The following is a 16583-nucleotide window of genomic DNA, read 5'->3' on the forward strand; positions in this document are numbered from 1 at the left end:
TTCTTCTTCTTCTTCTTCTTCTCTTCTTCTTCTTCTTCTTCTTCTTCTTCTTCTTCTTCTTCTTCTTCTTCTTCTTCTTCTTCTTCTTCTTCTTCTTCTTCTTCTTCTTCTTCTTCTTCTTCTTCTTCTTCTTCTTCTTCTTCTTCTTCTTCTTTCTTCTTCTCTTCTTCTTCTTCTTCTTCTTCTTCTTCTTCTTCTTCTTCTTCTTCTTCTTCTTCTTCTTCTTCTTCTTCCCCCCAAGAGGAAGGGGAAAGAGAGAGAGAGAGAGAGAGAGAGAGAGAGAGAGAGAGAGAGAGAGAGAGAGAGAGAGAGAGCAGGTTCACTTCAACTTCAACGTTCAACACATCAATCAAGTGAAGACGTGAAAGTGAAAGGCATCGAGTTTTTCAACCAGGCAACATTACATTCATTACATTTATAATTATAATCACCACTTCACCCATAAAGAAAAGAAATCGTTCGATGATTTCTCTTAGACATAGTAACTGCTGCATTGGCAAAGGGGCTTAAGTAGTTTTGTATAAGTAATATCTGAATATATTTATTTATGATTCAACTTTGTTTCAGTTGCCTATGACGAGACTCTATTATTACACAGGATTGTTGCAGTGCAGGCTCTGAACTCTTAAAAAATATATCTATCCAATAGTAATAGACTGTATTGTTTAGTTAGAGAGAATTTCTTAAACTTAAAAGTCTCCAATTGTCTGAAAATAAAATTCCCATTGGTTCATGGGTGAACCTGACTTAAAATTAAAATTTAAAAACATTGTATTCCTGGAATTGGAACAGTGGTTGAGTTGTTGGTCAACTCTGCGTTTTTGTTTTAGCCAAAATGCAATCTGTGATCAATCAAACTGAGTGCTTGGCACTTTACGACCTGTTTATCTTTTCCCATCACGGAACTTAATGAAGTCAAATAAGTTTTCTGACTGTATGGTTTGATTTGTTATTTCTGAATTCATTAGTTATCTTCGAATTTATTTCTTTTTATTTGTTTTCAGACAACATTTGATAAATAAGGTAGAGGCCTTCAACAGATACCACCAAAGTAAAGTCAATAGCCAGATGACTGTTGAACAAGTATGTAGTTTCATTATTACTAAGAAATTTAATTTTTTCCCTTTACTCAGTAGATCATTGTTGGGTAAATGCTGTTCAAATAATATTATTATTTTCCTTCTTTTTTTATATTTTAGCAATGTAGCATTTGAAGAGAATACTTGGTAAAGAGGAGATTATACTTTGAGGAGATTATACTTTTTGTTGCTGTAATTGAAGCTGAAGAATAGTAAACTTCTTTTTCTCATAACTGGATTAAAATTAATAATGGTAGTCTGAATTCTTGCATTGGATTCAAGTCAACAAAATCAATATCAACCTTTGCAACAGAATTATGCACTGTTCAACTTGTATTCTGATTAAAATTTTTATATAACTAATCATTTTCGCAAAGTTTTTGATTGTTTATATATTTAGCATTTATTTTCTACTGATGCAGCTACAGTAAAGTTCCGTTGACATCTCAATTAGTTATTCAAAAGCTAGCAACTGAGAATTTGCCAAATCTGTACGCTCAGGAATATTTCATATATATCATTTGTCTCCTTTCATAAAATTATCTGTCATGACATTTTTGTTGAAATAAGAAAGTGTCACATTGGTGTCAACATTAGATAATGTCACATTGGTAGTTGTTGACTGCCTTATAATTTAATCTTACACATTCTTTCTTTTTCCCCTCCATTTGACAGCAGAATGACGGTAGTGTTAAAGTAAGAGGTCCATTACGCATCTACTGGGGGTTAAGTCGACCAATCCAACTGAGCCATTGTGATGACAAACCAGCAGCACCTGTTTCAAAATGGAGACACAGTTTACACGTTGGGAATAAGATGTCAGAGATTCCAGAGAGAAAGGTCATGGGTAGCATGGTATGTTTAAAGTTGAGGGTTGGTCAGCCTTATGGTCTATTACTATAATTTATCTGTTAGATGTCGCATGAATATTATTATTATTATTATTATTATGATTATTATTGTTATTACTATTATTATTATTATTATTATTATTATTATTATTATTATTATTATTATTATTATTATTATTATTATTATTATTATTATTATTATTATTAATATTATTATTATTATTATTATTATTATTATTATTATTATTATTATTATTATTTTGTTTATTATTATTATTATTATTATTATTATTATTATTATTATTATTATTATTATTATTATTAGACTAGATGCAGAGGTACCTTTTTTTTTTTGACTGTGTTTTCTCCTCTTTACCCATTCATCTAACCTATTATCTTACATTTTCTGTTAAGGGCTAATGTGATGGATAAGTGTTGGAGGCACTGTTAAAATTTTGAAATGAAATGCGTTTAATTCAAGGAGATATTAATCATGAGCACATATTTTTTATGCTGAAGAATTTTATTATTGAAAATCACAAGTAAGACACAACGTTTGATGTTGAAATCCAAAACTGCACAAGTTACATTTTCAGTTACTCATAACTAAAAGTAAGTGGTGTTACATATCAGGCTTTCAATACTGAAACTAGTAAATGTTGGTTTTATTGTGGCCTCTTCAATCCAAAGGTTGTTTTTTTTTTGGGTTTTTTTTCCCTTGATCCCACTCATTTAGATGATATTGAGCAAAAAAAATGTTTTTTTCTTCACCATGTAAAAATGTGTTCTTATCTGCTGGATTTCAATCAATTTCATATCTAAAAAAAGACTTAATTTTTTTTGGTTATATTTTAAATTTTATTTTAGATGTGGATTAAGAGAGAAATGGAGCAAAAGCCAGTTTAAAACCATTTGATTTTTAAAAATTTTACCAGAGTATGCGGAAGTCCCATTCCCCCACCCCAAAATCAAGAGAGTTGGACGATCTTCTACTGCCCTCTGCCTCGCCTGATGATGTTGTTCGGCGAAAGAAAAAAGGAGTTCCCAAGTTTAAAACAGTTGCCTATAGAGGTGACGAACCAACAAAGTGGAAGCGTGCCTCCATAAATGGTCACATTTTCAACTATGATGTAAGCTTATGTAAAAGAAATTAGTATATACATTTTATATAATTTTCTATGTTTTGTTTTTCACTTCTCATAAATTATTAGTAGTACTTCAGGGCCTTGAGGCCCATTAATCCAGAGTTTATCCCAGTTTCTATAGTTTGAAACGGACAATAGCAATTGCTTGCTACCCTTTGGCTGGATGCTAATCTATCACAAAGTACTTTCTACGAGATTTAACGGACCTTGCTACCCAATCACTGCTGGGTGAACAGGGGGGTGAGTAAAAAAACTTTTTTGACTTCATTTGGGTTGAACTTGAGTCCCTTTACATGTGAAGCGAGTGCTCTATCAACTGAGCTATTGGAATCCCCTCAAATTATCAGACTAACACAAGTGTTGCATTTTAAGTTGTTGCTCCTGTTGTTTTTTTCTTCTTTTTCTTCAGTCTGTTCTTCTTCTTCAGTCTGTTCTTCTTCTTCTTTTTCTTCTTCGGCTTCTCCTTTTCTTCCTCTTCTTTTTCTTCTTCTTCTTCTTCTTCTTCTTCTTCCTCTTCCGCTTCTTCTTCTTCCTCTTCCGCTTCTTCTTCTTCCTCTTCCGCTTCTTCTTCTTCCGCTTCTTCTTCTTCCGCTTCTTCTTCTTCCTCTTCTTCTTCTTCCTCTTCCTCTTCTTCTTTGCTATGATTGTTATTTTTAATTTTTCTTTTTAAGAAATCTACATCATCTTTTTAAAAATCTTCCTCTACGTCCAGACTAGTGTATTCACCCCAGTCCTTGGTAGCTGTACCTGTGTTAATGTCGATGACGTCATGGACTCTACGCAAGTCATTACTACATTATTGGAAAAATTCAAGGTGTGATTCATGATTAAAACTAAAGGGCGAAAAATTTGACATCTGGAGGAGATTTCAAAATTGAATGCTCCGAATAGCACAGATTACTTAGGGATTTTGGAAAACTTGTCATTTCAGTTGAGCAATGTTCAATATCCTGGTATCCTGAAGTGAAAAGAATTATTTTTCTTCATTATGAGTAGGTTTTGATAAAGTCAGCTGCATTCCTCACTAACTAACATAGGGGAAAAATGAGTTGAGATTTATTGAGCAGTGTATCAAATGCCAACATCCCAAAATTTTACAGATGAATGTAGATAATTTATTGTGCATGCCTTCATGTCAACAGGAATCACCAGTGATAAATAATGTAGGTATTGCTTTTTGTCTAAACCTCAAATCTCTCCAATTGAGTAAATTTGAGATTAATAGTGCTGAAGCAGGGTTAAAAAAAAAAAGAAGCCAAAGATGGAGGTTGAAATTGACATTGCTATAAGATTTTGAACATGCATGCTCACCAACCCTTCATCCATGGGAACCGTTTATATTTTAATTTAAACCAAGTGTTTATTATGGCATGTCTGTCTTTCAAATGTCTTACATTAATCAACAAAATTGTTTTGATCATGTTTTCTTTATTTATCATTTATAGAGACACTGATTTTTTAATTTAAAAAATAAATTTGGAGATCTTTATTTCATTTTAATATGACAAAATTTTAAATTTTGTCTCACAGGTTCAAAACAGTGCGGATGAATATGTTTTATCTTTAGTCAACGAGGAAGGTAGGTCCTTTTAAATTGAATTATCCTATTCTTTTTCATATAATCCACCTGGCTTATTCAATTCAGGGGTGAGATTCATTCTCGATCCGATAAATCTTCAAAAATAGTTTTTCAATTCCCAGATATCATATCTTTTGGAAAAGGACTTGAGGAGAAGAAGTCTTGTCAGTGATGCTCTTTTTGTTTATCTTTAAATCGTAATTTTTGCGCTCTCCACAAAATTTTCCTCTGAAATCTGATATCAAATTTTCTTCTGAAATTGGACTGGTGGAGTCGTCCTCCCATTAAGTATGTATTGCTGTTGATATGTTTGTCATTTTTATCAATTTTAATTAAATAATGTTGCCTTTGTAACAAAAAAAAGTTTGTTGCATATTAGATAAATAGATACTGTGTAAAGATTTTTATTTTATTTGAATAAAAGATTCTGTCTTACTCTCCAGCCCTATGATGCTTAATTTTTTCCTAATTATTCCTCAGGAGAGAGATTATTAACTAACTCAGACAGGCCATTGTTTGAGAGATTAAATATCGGTCCCCAAGAAACCCTAGGCAAACTTTTCATTAAAGAAAGACAAATGGAAGCTGAAGTCCTGCCAGTCGATGCACATATTCAAATGCCCATTGTGGAAGCAGACGAGGAGGAGAATTTACCTCAGGAGGTATAAATGACATTTGTTTATTTGTTGTTTCTTCTGCCAGGATATCAATATATTTAGATGCCACAGTCTCTCTGTGTCAAAGAATACTCATGAATGATACCATTGTCCACCCTGCCTCTACCCCTAAATTTAAACATATGTCTTCAAAAATTTCCAAAAAAAAATTTCAACAAGGTGAAGCTTTAACAAATTTAGGAGGCTGTTTTACAATCTGAGACGGAAAATTTGAAAGCTACGTTTATAGGGCGCTAGAGTTGCATTCAAACATAGTAAATGATTGTTTGAATATTACTGAAATCGGTATAAACTCCAGCTTCATCTGCCAAATAACTTGAAATCAATTTTTTTATGTGCAATTTTTGATGATGTCATTTATTTATTTTCCTCTAGGTGGAGCAATTGCTGGTTTTACCAGAGGCAGTCCTGAGGGGAATTTTAGTGAAATACAAAAAAGACGAGGAGCAAGATGTTCAGCTGGTGAAAGCAAGGTGATTAATCTATTAATCTAATAATTGATGTTCATGATGACGATGTTGTTGATGACTACGATGTTACTAGTGTGTATATGTGTGTGTGCGTGTTTATGTCAATATGTTATATTGTTATAAATGTATAACCAAATGACAAATTGCCACTATTTTGAGGACAATAAAGAAAAACTATTATTATTTATTATTATATTATTATTATTATTATTATTATTATTATTATTATTATTATTATTATTATTATTATTATTATTATTATCTGTGACTTTGAATTGTTTAAAAAAAAAAAAAGTAACAATTCAATTACACGTATTTGAATGAAGGCACCAAAAGGACCTAAAATGCTTGCATGTTCAGTGATGCCAAATTGCTAGAAGCTGTGGACTGTTAAAAGTATTGAACTAAAAATTTATTTAACACCTATGATAAAGTACCAAACACGGAATGTTTCAGCCTCAAAAACTCTTCTTCAGCCAATAAGAAAAACAAATATAAACTTTGATAATTTTATGTTTTTATTGTTTTTGTTCTTGGCTGAAGAAGGGTTTTGGGCCCGAAGTGTTTGGTATTTTGTTCTTTTTCAAAAATGGTACATTCATTTATGCATATTCAGGACAATTTGAAATTTAGTTTAAGATGAGATTGAATACCGGACTAAACAAAGCATTGTGAAGTGTGTTGTCTATGGTGTTAGCAATTATTTAATTCTGATATAATAAATATGCATTTTTTTTTTGTTTAGTTTTTTTTTTTTTTGGTGTGGTTTTGTCGAATTAATAAATATATATATATATATATATATATATATATATATATATATATATATATATATATATATATATATCTATATATATATATATATATTTCTGTTAATTCCCTTTGAGATTCTGTGCATTGTGCAGCTTACATCTTTCTTGCATTTTTTTTTTATAATTACAGATATGAGGCAGCAAAAAAGAGAATTTTGAATCGATTGGGAGAGATCAGCTTCAAAACCACTTCCACAGTTTGATAATAGTGTATTTGTTTGAATGTGGGTGCAGGGGTATGTTCATTTGTAAATGGGTGTGTGTGTGTGGGTGTATTTGATCCAACAATTTGAATGTACGTATGTTTATGTAATATAAGCACAGTTTCAGTATGTTGAAATATGTTTTATCCCAGTATTTGATCGTCTCTAATGGCAATAGCGATAGAAATGTTATTAGTTATTACAGCAGTATTACAGCAGATTAGAAACGAAAGTTTTAGATTGTAGAGGGATAAATATTAACATTGAAACATGGTGAAATATTTATCATATGAGGAATAATGGCATTATGTTCACCCACTGACCTCCACCCAATGGAAAACCTGATTTCACATAAGTTCAATTTCTTCTGTTTATAAGTAGAGACTTAAACTTAAACTCTTCATTGTTATGAACTTGATGCAGAGAAGATCAGTGAGTTAAGTTTGCCAGATATTCATAGTGTTTATACCTCCCATAGTGGGCAGGGGGGTACATACTGTGTCTTCTATCCCCTTATATCTGTTTTCCAACATGCTTTCTGTCTTTGTCTTGGAATGAGATTACATGGTTTTGACCTGGTCCTGGCCGGATCCCCTGGCTGAGAGGGAAATAGTCGAATGTATAGTTAGTTTTGGGAGATGATATTTTTTTCATTGTAAATCATCTCTCTGTTATGCACTGTATTATGCTTTCTTTATATTATATATGATTTGTAAAACATTTGAGTGTGTTCCTCTTAGTGGGGACCTGTGCTTGTGTCTGGATGAGACTTTTAGTGATCTCAAACTAAGTACTTTGATAGAGTGCTTTTGGAATCTACACCTGTCTCTTATTTTAACCAATTCCCCTTTGTCTTCCCTTTTCTTGGATGCTTTATTGTAATTCTAGAACTTTTTACTATCCCATTTTCTTCCTTTTTACTGGCGCTGATATGACCTTAATGTGTTGCAAGCGCCGTAAAACCCTTAAAAACAAAAACAAACAATAGTGTTTATATGGTGTAATTTCTTTTTGATGTGATCAATTTTCCATATAAAGAGGCTTAAATATTAGAATCAATGCTTTCTTTGTGAGTGAGAAAGGCAAGTTGAAACATCAAGTTAATTAAAAATCTAACCCCACAGTGGTCTTGTGGTATGACACTTACTTTCGGATCAGAAGGTCCTGGGTTCGAGCCCTGCTCGGCGCATAGTTGAGTCCTTGGAAAGGCTCTGTACTCACATTCTCTCACTGTACTCAGGTGTAAAATGAGTGCCTGGTCGTTAACAACGTTGTCTCTGTTCGAAAAAATTATAATATCTCCTAAAAGGCGTCATGTCCCGTCCTACATGTTAAGTGCTGCTGTTGGTCAGGGATCCCTTGTAAAGTGCTTTGAGCACATTTAGTGGATATTGCGCTTTAGAAAATCTCACTTAAAAATTTTTTTATTGGTGCTGAAATGGTCTAAAAGTGTTGCAAGCACCGGCCAGAAAAAACCCCCAAAAATCAAAACAAAAAACAAGCGCTCCTTTTTCAGAATTTTCTCCAAAACTTTACTCTCACCGAACACAATAGTTTTTTCTTACTCGAACAGAAAAGCAACAAGTACTTTCTATACATACATATCATATGTTCAGCAAAATGAGCTCTACAACACAGTGTCAAGTTTTTACAGCTATACCCAAAAAGTTTAATTTGTGATATAGAAAAAAAAAATCAGAATGAGAAAATTGTTGCTTTTTGCATCGTAACGAATGCAATGATTTTCCTATGATTTGTAAAGAGAGGGATCACTGTTTTGATCACATGGTAGGTGTACCATTTAACATTTAAAAGAAAGTTTCCATATTTCTCACAATGTTCCTCACTCCAAACTTCTAATACTCCACTGCCATTGTTATCATTATAGCAGCAAATGAGATAAATTACTTCAAGTCATAATTTCCTCATTAGGATTTTCATTCCTCATAATGTGTACAACAGTTTTTTCCAATTTTTCATGTTTTGTTTTGTTTTGTTTTTTGTGTGTGTTTTTTTTTTTGGATTTGTTTGTTTTTTAAATTGAAGGCATAATATTAAAAAATATTTTAACCAATGAAGTTATAAGCATGATGAGGACTCTCTTTATTTAAGTGCAATACACTAGAAAGGCATATTAAACGGTGGTTATTGGTAGTAATATTGGTCTTATGATTTTTACTTTCCCCTGTCAGCTGGGTATTAAAAAAAAAAAAAGAAAAGTCCTTCAGAGCCATTAGGCCCATGGAGCCGGAGTTTATCCCGGTTTCTATAGCATGAAAGGGACAATAGCAATTGCTTGCTATCCTTTGGATAGGATTCTAGTCTATTGCGAAGTACTTTCCACCAAATCTAACAGACTCCGCTACCCGTTCACTGCTGGGTGGACAGACAGGGGGGTCCGAAAAAAATCTCGACTGCACCCGGGTTCGATCTTGGTCCCTTTGAGTGTGAAGCGAGTGCTCTACCAACTGAGCTGTCGGGACCCCCTCAGTTGGGTTTAGTACAGATATTTGTTGTCAATGTAAGTTATCGTTTATGGGATTATGCTATGAGAAAAGGAACTTAGCACGGAAGCCAAGCTAGCTCTTAAATTTAAATGCATTTTGATTAAAGCCAGTATTGTAAGGTAATTGGTGACTAACTTTTCCATTGAGGCAGATATTTTATGTAAATAATTCGTCGACAACTCTATAAAATGCGACATTCTATTCACTTGTCATAACTTAGCATTTAGTCGACTCTTTGTTGTATAAGGGAACTTGGTGAAGTAGATAATATGATGATTGTGTTGCTTATTAAAGTCAGATCTTCAACAGGTTGAAACGTTTTAATTCATCTGTTATGACCTCTGGGTGGAGAATTCACTTTAACTAGATCTTCTATTCCCTTTATCTGTATCTCCCTTTCCATGTTGCTCTTTGTTTTGGATTGATTGATTGATTGATTTTTTTTTCTGGTCCTGGCAGGGATCCTTAGCTGTGAGGGAAGCAGTCAAATGTATAGCTTCTTTTTTTTATGCTATTACAGTTGTGAATATATTATACTTTGTAAGCATCCCTTCACAATGGGATCCTTTGCTTGAGGTAAATGTCAAAATAGGCACAATGATACTTTGCTTGTGGAATCTCTATTAACTGTTTGAACCAATCCCGTTTCTCTTACTTTTTCTTTTGGTGTTTTAACTTCAGATCTACAACTTTTCCCCTATCATGGAGGTGAAATGACTTTAACGTGTTGCTAGTGCTGTAAAACACCTAAAAACAAAAACCAAGCATTTTAAGCCATCTGTCAGTAAATAAATGAGAGTGGTCTCTTGAATGTTAGATTTCATGCTTCCAGGTCTCATGGCCATATGAAGGTTTTTTGATATCGTTTCTATTATATGAATAAAGTGATTTGATATAATGTCGCAAGGGAAAAAGTGATCCCTTCAATATGCAATTCACGGAAAGTACACTCTGGCCATTATGGCCATTATCATCGCATTTCATGAATCTTTTGTACAAATGTAATATTCCGTGATAATATAATTGTATTTAATCTGTGATATTGGGAGATTGTTTGATATCTAATGCAAGGGAAAACAAGAAACCAGATGTGTGTGTGTGTGTGTGAGTGCGCGTTCATGTGTGTTAGATATAACCATAAGCAATGTCTTCCTCATTTTTTGAATGAATATCAATTTGTTCTTTTCCCCATTTTGACTGCATCTTTATAGCTTATACCGCTTTAAATTGTGTTGATGTAGATGTTAAAACAAGCAGCCTGGTACACATTTCAACATTTCAATTATTTTTGTTTACTTTTCCATCCTACACATCAACTGTGTGTAAATAGCAGCACCTTTCATAAGGGTGATCCACATACGGTTTTGTAAGTATGAGGGTTTTTGAGAAAATATCTTGTTGGAGTTTAACTGTAGATACCGTTTTCTTCTTTATTGTAAAATTACTTCTAACTCCGGTTTTGAAATTTGACGCATTTTGATTGGTTAGTAAAAAGGAAAGGAAAAAAACAACAAAAAGAACCCTGAGTGGACCATTTACAGATGTTTACAGTATACATATTCGTTTATGCCTACTGCATTTCTATAACAACTCTCTTACCATAAATCTGCCTGCTCTTGTAAGGGGGAAGTGACCAGGGTAGAATTAAATATATAAAAGTGGATGTGCCAGAAGATTATTCCAGCAGGCTCTGCAATATGCCATGCTGGAACTGGGTGGCCGAATTTCATATATATATAATAAGTGGTACTCTTCTTTGAACATCGGATTTCAGTATGCATAGATTCTAGCACACTTGTTGGCTTCCCCTGAGAATGTGCTATAATCCAGCGAGTACTGTATTGCAAGTGCTGTAAAACCTTTAAAAACCAGGGTGTCCAGCGAGGTCGGATAAAGTCAGATTTTTTACCTTAAGGTCGGATTGGTAGGAAAAGTCGGATAATTGCACCCGAGGTCGGATTTTTAAAGTGATCGTGCGATTCTGAGCAGAAATGCGAAACGCGTTTGCAACGAATACGCCGATTACTAGAATCAAGTCGACCTAAGCCTTCCTACCTATGAAAATACTGGAAAATACAGAATCTGAATAAAGGAGAGTTAACCACCTTGAGAGCTCTTCAATGTCGGTGATAATTTAATACAAGTATTGTCCACACGGTTGACTTGATCATACGGCTTTGGCTTTTAAATTGCTAGGTAGGATTTTTTGGGGGGAGGTAAGATTTTTAAGTCTGATAATCTGCTGGACACCCTGAAAAACGTAACAAACTCCTGGGAATGATTAGGAGAACTACGAATGTTGGGCTCTGTCTTACAGAAGCATCTTAAATTCAATACAACTTGTTGAAAAAGAGATTCAGTGCCAGATTACAAATTGCATATAATAAGGACTTTGAAATGTTATTTAATCTTGCAGTGTGCAAATTGGTCACTTATTAGGCAAGATATTGTGACTATCATATTTTTTAATGAAAACTACAAATGTTCTAAGATATCTAGTAGACGGGTCTAGTATAGATTACTATAGCACAAAACTTGATTGTAATTACTTTTGTCATGTCTATTTGCATATCCCCCCCCCCCCCTCTTTTATTTTCTTTTCTTTTTTTATATAAGAGTTTGATTTTTTTCCCGCTTTTAAATCAGCATTAAAAAAAAATATTTTATTTACTATTTTGTAGACCCAAGTCTTCGAGTTTGAGAGTGATAAACTGAATTCACTCGTGTATTTGAAAATGTATAATGCCATAATTATTGTCTTCAATCGTTCCATTTATGTTAAAAAAATAAAGTGATGATGCTTATTCAATTTATTTTTGAAAATTCCTCTGCCCAATCAGAAAGATGAAATGTGTTTGATAAATTTCATGATGCATCATATTTTGTTATTTGAAAACAATTCTGAATCTATAAATATAATTTTTTGACTATCCAATCATCCTCCTGTTTGCCAATGATGTAAGACTCCTAATAAGCAATAAAAAAAAAAAAGATAATGCCCTTCTGTGCAGCAGCATTAGATGATGTCGCCTAGGCATTCATTCCATGAAAGAATATAGATAATCCATTTTTTAAAAAAAACGTCTGAGGTCATGAAGAATCACCCCCTAGTTGTTCAAAGCGGCAAATTGGGAGTCAATAATAATCTAAAATAATAATCTAAGTATGTAAACAGTACTGCCGTCTTAAGGTAAAAGACTGTATGTTTACTTGTATTAAAGAGGCCATATACAGTCTTTTTCCTTAAGACGGCAAAGTAGGTGCCATAGGTACATTCTTTACGAAACAAAAACGTCATGATTCACCCTTAGTAATACATGATCAGATAACACCCAGCAGATTATTATCTAATTCCTATCTTGCACTATTTTACTCTATTATTTCCAATTATTTCATGGACATGAGTTCACTCCAACAGGCAGCGTTTTACTTCATTATCAGTTGTGGACCAACTTTGCCTTATTATTATCTTGTGAAAGGACTTAATTTATCTGCGACTAAACAAACAAATCGTGGGAAAATTTTGTGATGTACTTATGCGAATTTTAATTTCAGATCAACTCATTTTGCTCAATTATTATTATTTTTTTTTTTTAAGTATAGTTACACAGTTTTACAGTATGTTGTTCATTCATAGGTGACATTCACTTTACTTATATGGATAGGTATAGATGAAACTAACAGACTCCCACCCATAGTGGGCAGGGAGGTACATGCTGTGTCTTCTATCCCCCCATACCCGTTTCCCAATTGTTTCCTGTCATTGTCTTGGAATGAGATTACTTAGTTTTGTCCTGATCCTTGCCGGAGCTCCTTGGCTGGGAGGGAAACAGTCGAATGTATAGTTATAGTTTTGGGAGATGATATTTTTTTCCTTGTAAATCATCTCTCTGTTATGCATTGTATTATGTTGAGTTTACATATTATATTAAATGATTGGTAAACATTTGAGTGTATTCCTCTTAGATGGGACCTGTGCTTGTGTCTGGATGAGACTTTTAGGTGATCTCAAACTAAGTGCATTGGTGGTCTGCTCTTGGAATCTACATCTGATCCCTATTTGTTCCCAGTTCCCCTATGTCTTACTTTTTCTTGGGTGCTTTTATTGTAATTCTATAACTTTTTACTATCCCATTTTCTTCCTTTTTACTGGCGCTGATATAACCTAAATGTGTTGCAAGCGCCGTAAAACCCTTAAAAACAAAAACAAATAACAGACTCCCATGGTGGGAAGGGAGGTACTTGCTGCGTCTTCTCCCCCCTATCTCCCCCCCCCCCCCCCCCCCCGCTATCTGTTTTCCAATTGCTTTCTGTCTTTGTCTTGGAATGGGATAACTTAGTTTTGTCCTGACCCTGGCTGGAGTCCTTGGCTGGGAGAGAAACAGTCAAATGTATAATTATCGTCTTGAGAGATTGTATTTTTTTCCTTGTAAATCATCTCTCTGCTATGCACTGTATTATGTTTTGTTTACATATAAATATGATTTGTAAGCATTTGAGTGTCTGGGTGGGGATCCTGACCTCTCATAGCGGGCAGGGAGGTACATACTGCGTCTTCTATCCCCTTATATCTGTTTTCCAACATGCTTTCTGTCTTTGTCTTGGAATGGGATTACTTGGTTTTGTCCTGGCTCTGGCCGGAGTCCTAGCTGGGAGGGAAACAGTCAAATGCATAGTTATTGTTTTGGGAGATGATATTTTTTTCCTTGTAAATCATCTCTCTGTTATGTATTATTATTTTTATTTTGAATGTATAATGTAAGCATTTGAGTGTATTCCTCTTTGTTGGATTTTGTGCTTGTGCCTGGATGAGACTTGTAGGTGATTTCAAACTAAGTACATTGGTGGTATGCTCTTGGAATCTACATCTGATCCCTATTTGTTCTCAGTTCCCCTTTGTCTTACTTTTTCTTGGGTGCTTTAATTGTAATTCTAGAACTTTTTACTATCCCATTTTCTTCCTTTTTACTGGCGCTGATATAACCTGAATGTGTTGCAAGCGCCGTAAAACCCTTAAAAACAAAAACAAACATTTGAGTGTATTCCTCTTAGTGGAATCTTGTGCTGGTGCCTGGGTGAGACTTTTAGGTGATCTCAAACTAAGTACACTGATGATAGTGTGCTCTAGGAATCTACATCTGTTCCCTATTTGAACCATTTCCCCTTTGTCTTACTTTTTCCTCAAGTCCTTTTAATTGTACATCTAGAATGTTTTTACTTTCCAATTTTCTCCTCTTTTTACTGGCGCTGATATAACCTAAATGTGTTGCAAGCGCCGTAAAACCCTTAAAAACAAAACAGACAAAACAAGACATTCACTTTACTTATAACGGATAGGTATAATGAAACTAACAGAGCAAACTTATTTTTCCTTTCTGACCATTGTCTGTTTTCCTTGATATCATTTTAATGTGTTAACAACAATGACAAGAGGAAAACCAGGAAGATAAATCAATGCTCCTATTTAGACCCCTCCTCCATCCTCTTTTCAACCCCCGAGTTAGTGTCGAGTTATTCTATATATTTTTTAAAATATATCATCCAAAACTGAATATATTAATGTGTGATTATAAAATAAATGTAATTTATTGGTTAGAATGTATCCCTAAGTTTTCGTCGTTATCGTTACTGTCATCATACATAAAACATAATATAATATGGTTCATGGCAATAAATGTGTTATGTTTGATCATTTTTAAGTTAAGCGATTGTAAATAATTATTTGATTTTTCTATTCAGAGAATAATCCAAACTTGTCTGATGAAGACAATGAATATCACAAGTTTCAATGCACATTTAGCGTAATTGTTTTGGATTGTGTGTGTGTGTGTGTGTGCATGTTTGTATGCATGAATGTCTGTGTGCACTTGTGCGTTTGTTTGCGTATTTTTAAAGAGAAAAGTCTCATATCATTTAAGAAACAAGATTTGAATTGCGGGTGGTTGGATGGGAGCATCACCCTTGAATCATATACCTATGATGTTCGCATGGGTGTACGATCCGATAGTGATGTCGTTTCTTCTTCTCTTTACTAGCCTATCCTGCTTCTTTGGTTTGTGATTGTATTTTTGACAGGGGATATTTTTTTTTTCTGTAAATCTTCTGCCTGTTTGTTCTTGGTTATTTATAATTTAGCTTATGATATCTTTAGGTTATGATTTTGATTTACATTTGTACTATTTTTGTTAGATTGCTTGTTTTTTTGTTTCAGCGGTCTCTCATATAACCTCAATTGTGTTGGAAGAGACCTAAAGCAACAAACAAACAAACAAAGATTTGAATTAAGTTATATGACCACATGGTCGGTTATTATTCTTGTACCATTACCATCCTCAACGACGCGCTTCATAGAGCTGCACTCATTCTCCAGACAAGTCAGATTTGATGCTTTCCAATTAAAGTAAAATACTCTTGTTCTGCCTGCTAGATCAATCATACCATCAAACAAAACTATGTGTGACATTTAATGGGTGTTTTTTTTGTTTGTTAGTAATCTGTTAGAGGGGGGTGGGGGTGTTTAATGAGAACCAATCACCCAATTGGTAGTCTAAACTAATAACAAGGAGCAGAGTGGCGTCATTCAATATGGAATCAAATTTCCATTTCATACAATCCAGGTCATCTGTTAGATACCTACCCTGATGAATCTTGAAGTCTTACACTATCTGTCACACACATTCATACCAGACTTCTCATTCGTGATTTGATTCAAGTAATCTGGTCAGATGGATCTGATGTGTTAATCTTTTATTCTCCTCTTTTGATTGCGATTGTGTTTATTGTTATTTTTTATTCTCACTTGATTGCCCAAGAAGTTTCGCTCAATGCCATGTAGATTTTGAGAATGCATTACATAATAAACAATATGTATTTAACTTGCTTGTTTTACTCAATTCTCTGGGTCGGGTTCCTAACCTCCCATAGTGGGCAGGGAGGTACTTACTGTGTCTGCTATCCCCTTATATCTGTTTTCCAACTAGCTTTCTGTCTTTGTCTTGGAATGAGATTACTTGGGCGGGTGGTTGGATGGGAGCATCACCCTTGAATCATATACCTATGATGTTCGCATGGGTATACGATCCGATAGTGATGTCGTTTCTTCTTCTCTTTACTAGCCTATCCTGCTTCTTTGGTTTGTGATTGTATTTTTGACAGGGGATATTTTTTTTTCTATAAATCTTCTGCCTGTTTGTTCTTGGTTATTTATAATTTAGCTTATGATATCTTTAGGTTATGATTTTGATTTACATTTGTACTATT

General features: G+C 33.9%; 1 protein-coding gene across 12 annotated transcripts in view; it reads left to right on the forward strand.

Annotated features, from left to right (window-relative positions):
- The window catches only part of LOC144973497 (ras association domain-containing protein 4-like), a 50233-nt gene extending 41198 nt beyond the window's left edge, over positions 1-9035 (forward strand). For all 12 annotated transcript variants that reach the window (XM_078915992.1, XM_078915994.1, XM_078915990.1 and 9 more), the window contains exons 5-12: positions 1005-1083; positions 1755-1934; positions 2866-3060; positions 3788-3889; positions 4606-4654; positions 5135-5316; positions 5707-5804; positions 6744-9035. In XM_078915992.1, coding sequence (XP_078772118.1) covers positions 1005-1083; positions 1755-1934; positions 2866-3060; positions 3788-3889; positions 4606-4654; positions 5135-5316; positions 5707-5804; positions 6744-6816 — 958 coding nt within the window. In that variant the 3' untranslated portion in view covers positions 6817-9035. The remainder of the gene's footprint in view (positions 1-1004; positions 1084-1754; positions 1935-2865; positions 3061-3787; positions 3890-4605; positions 4655-5134; positions 5317-5706; positions 5805-6743) is intronic.
- Positions 9036-16583: the final 7548 nt, after the last annotated feature.

This window comes from Berghia stephanieae, chromosome 5 (genome assembly GCF_034508935.2).
Source record: "Berghia stephanieae isolate SIO BIC M18660-M18661 chromosome 5, UCSD_Bste_1.3, whole genome shotgun sequence".
In the NCBI taxonomy this organism is placed as follows: Eukaryota; Metazoa; Mollusca; class Gastropoda; order Nudibranchia; family Aeolidiidae; genus Berghia; species Berghia stephanieae.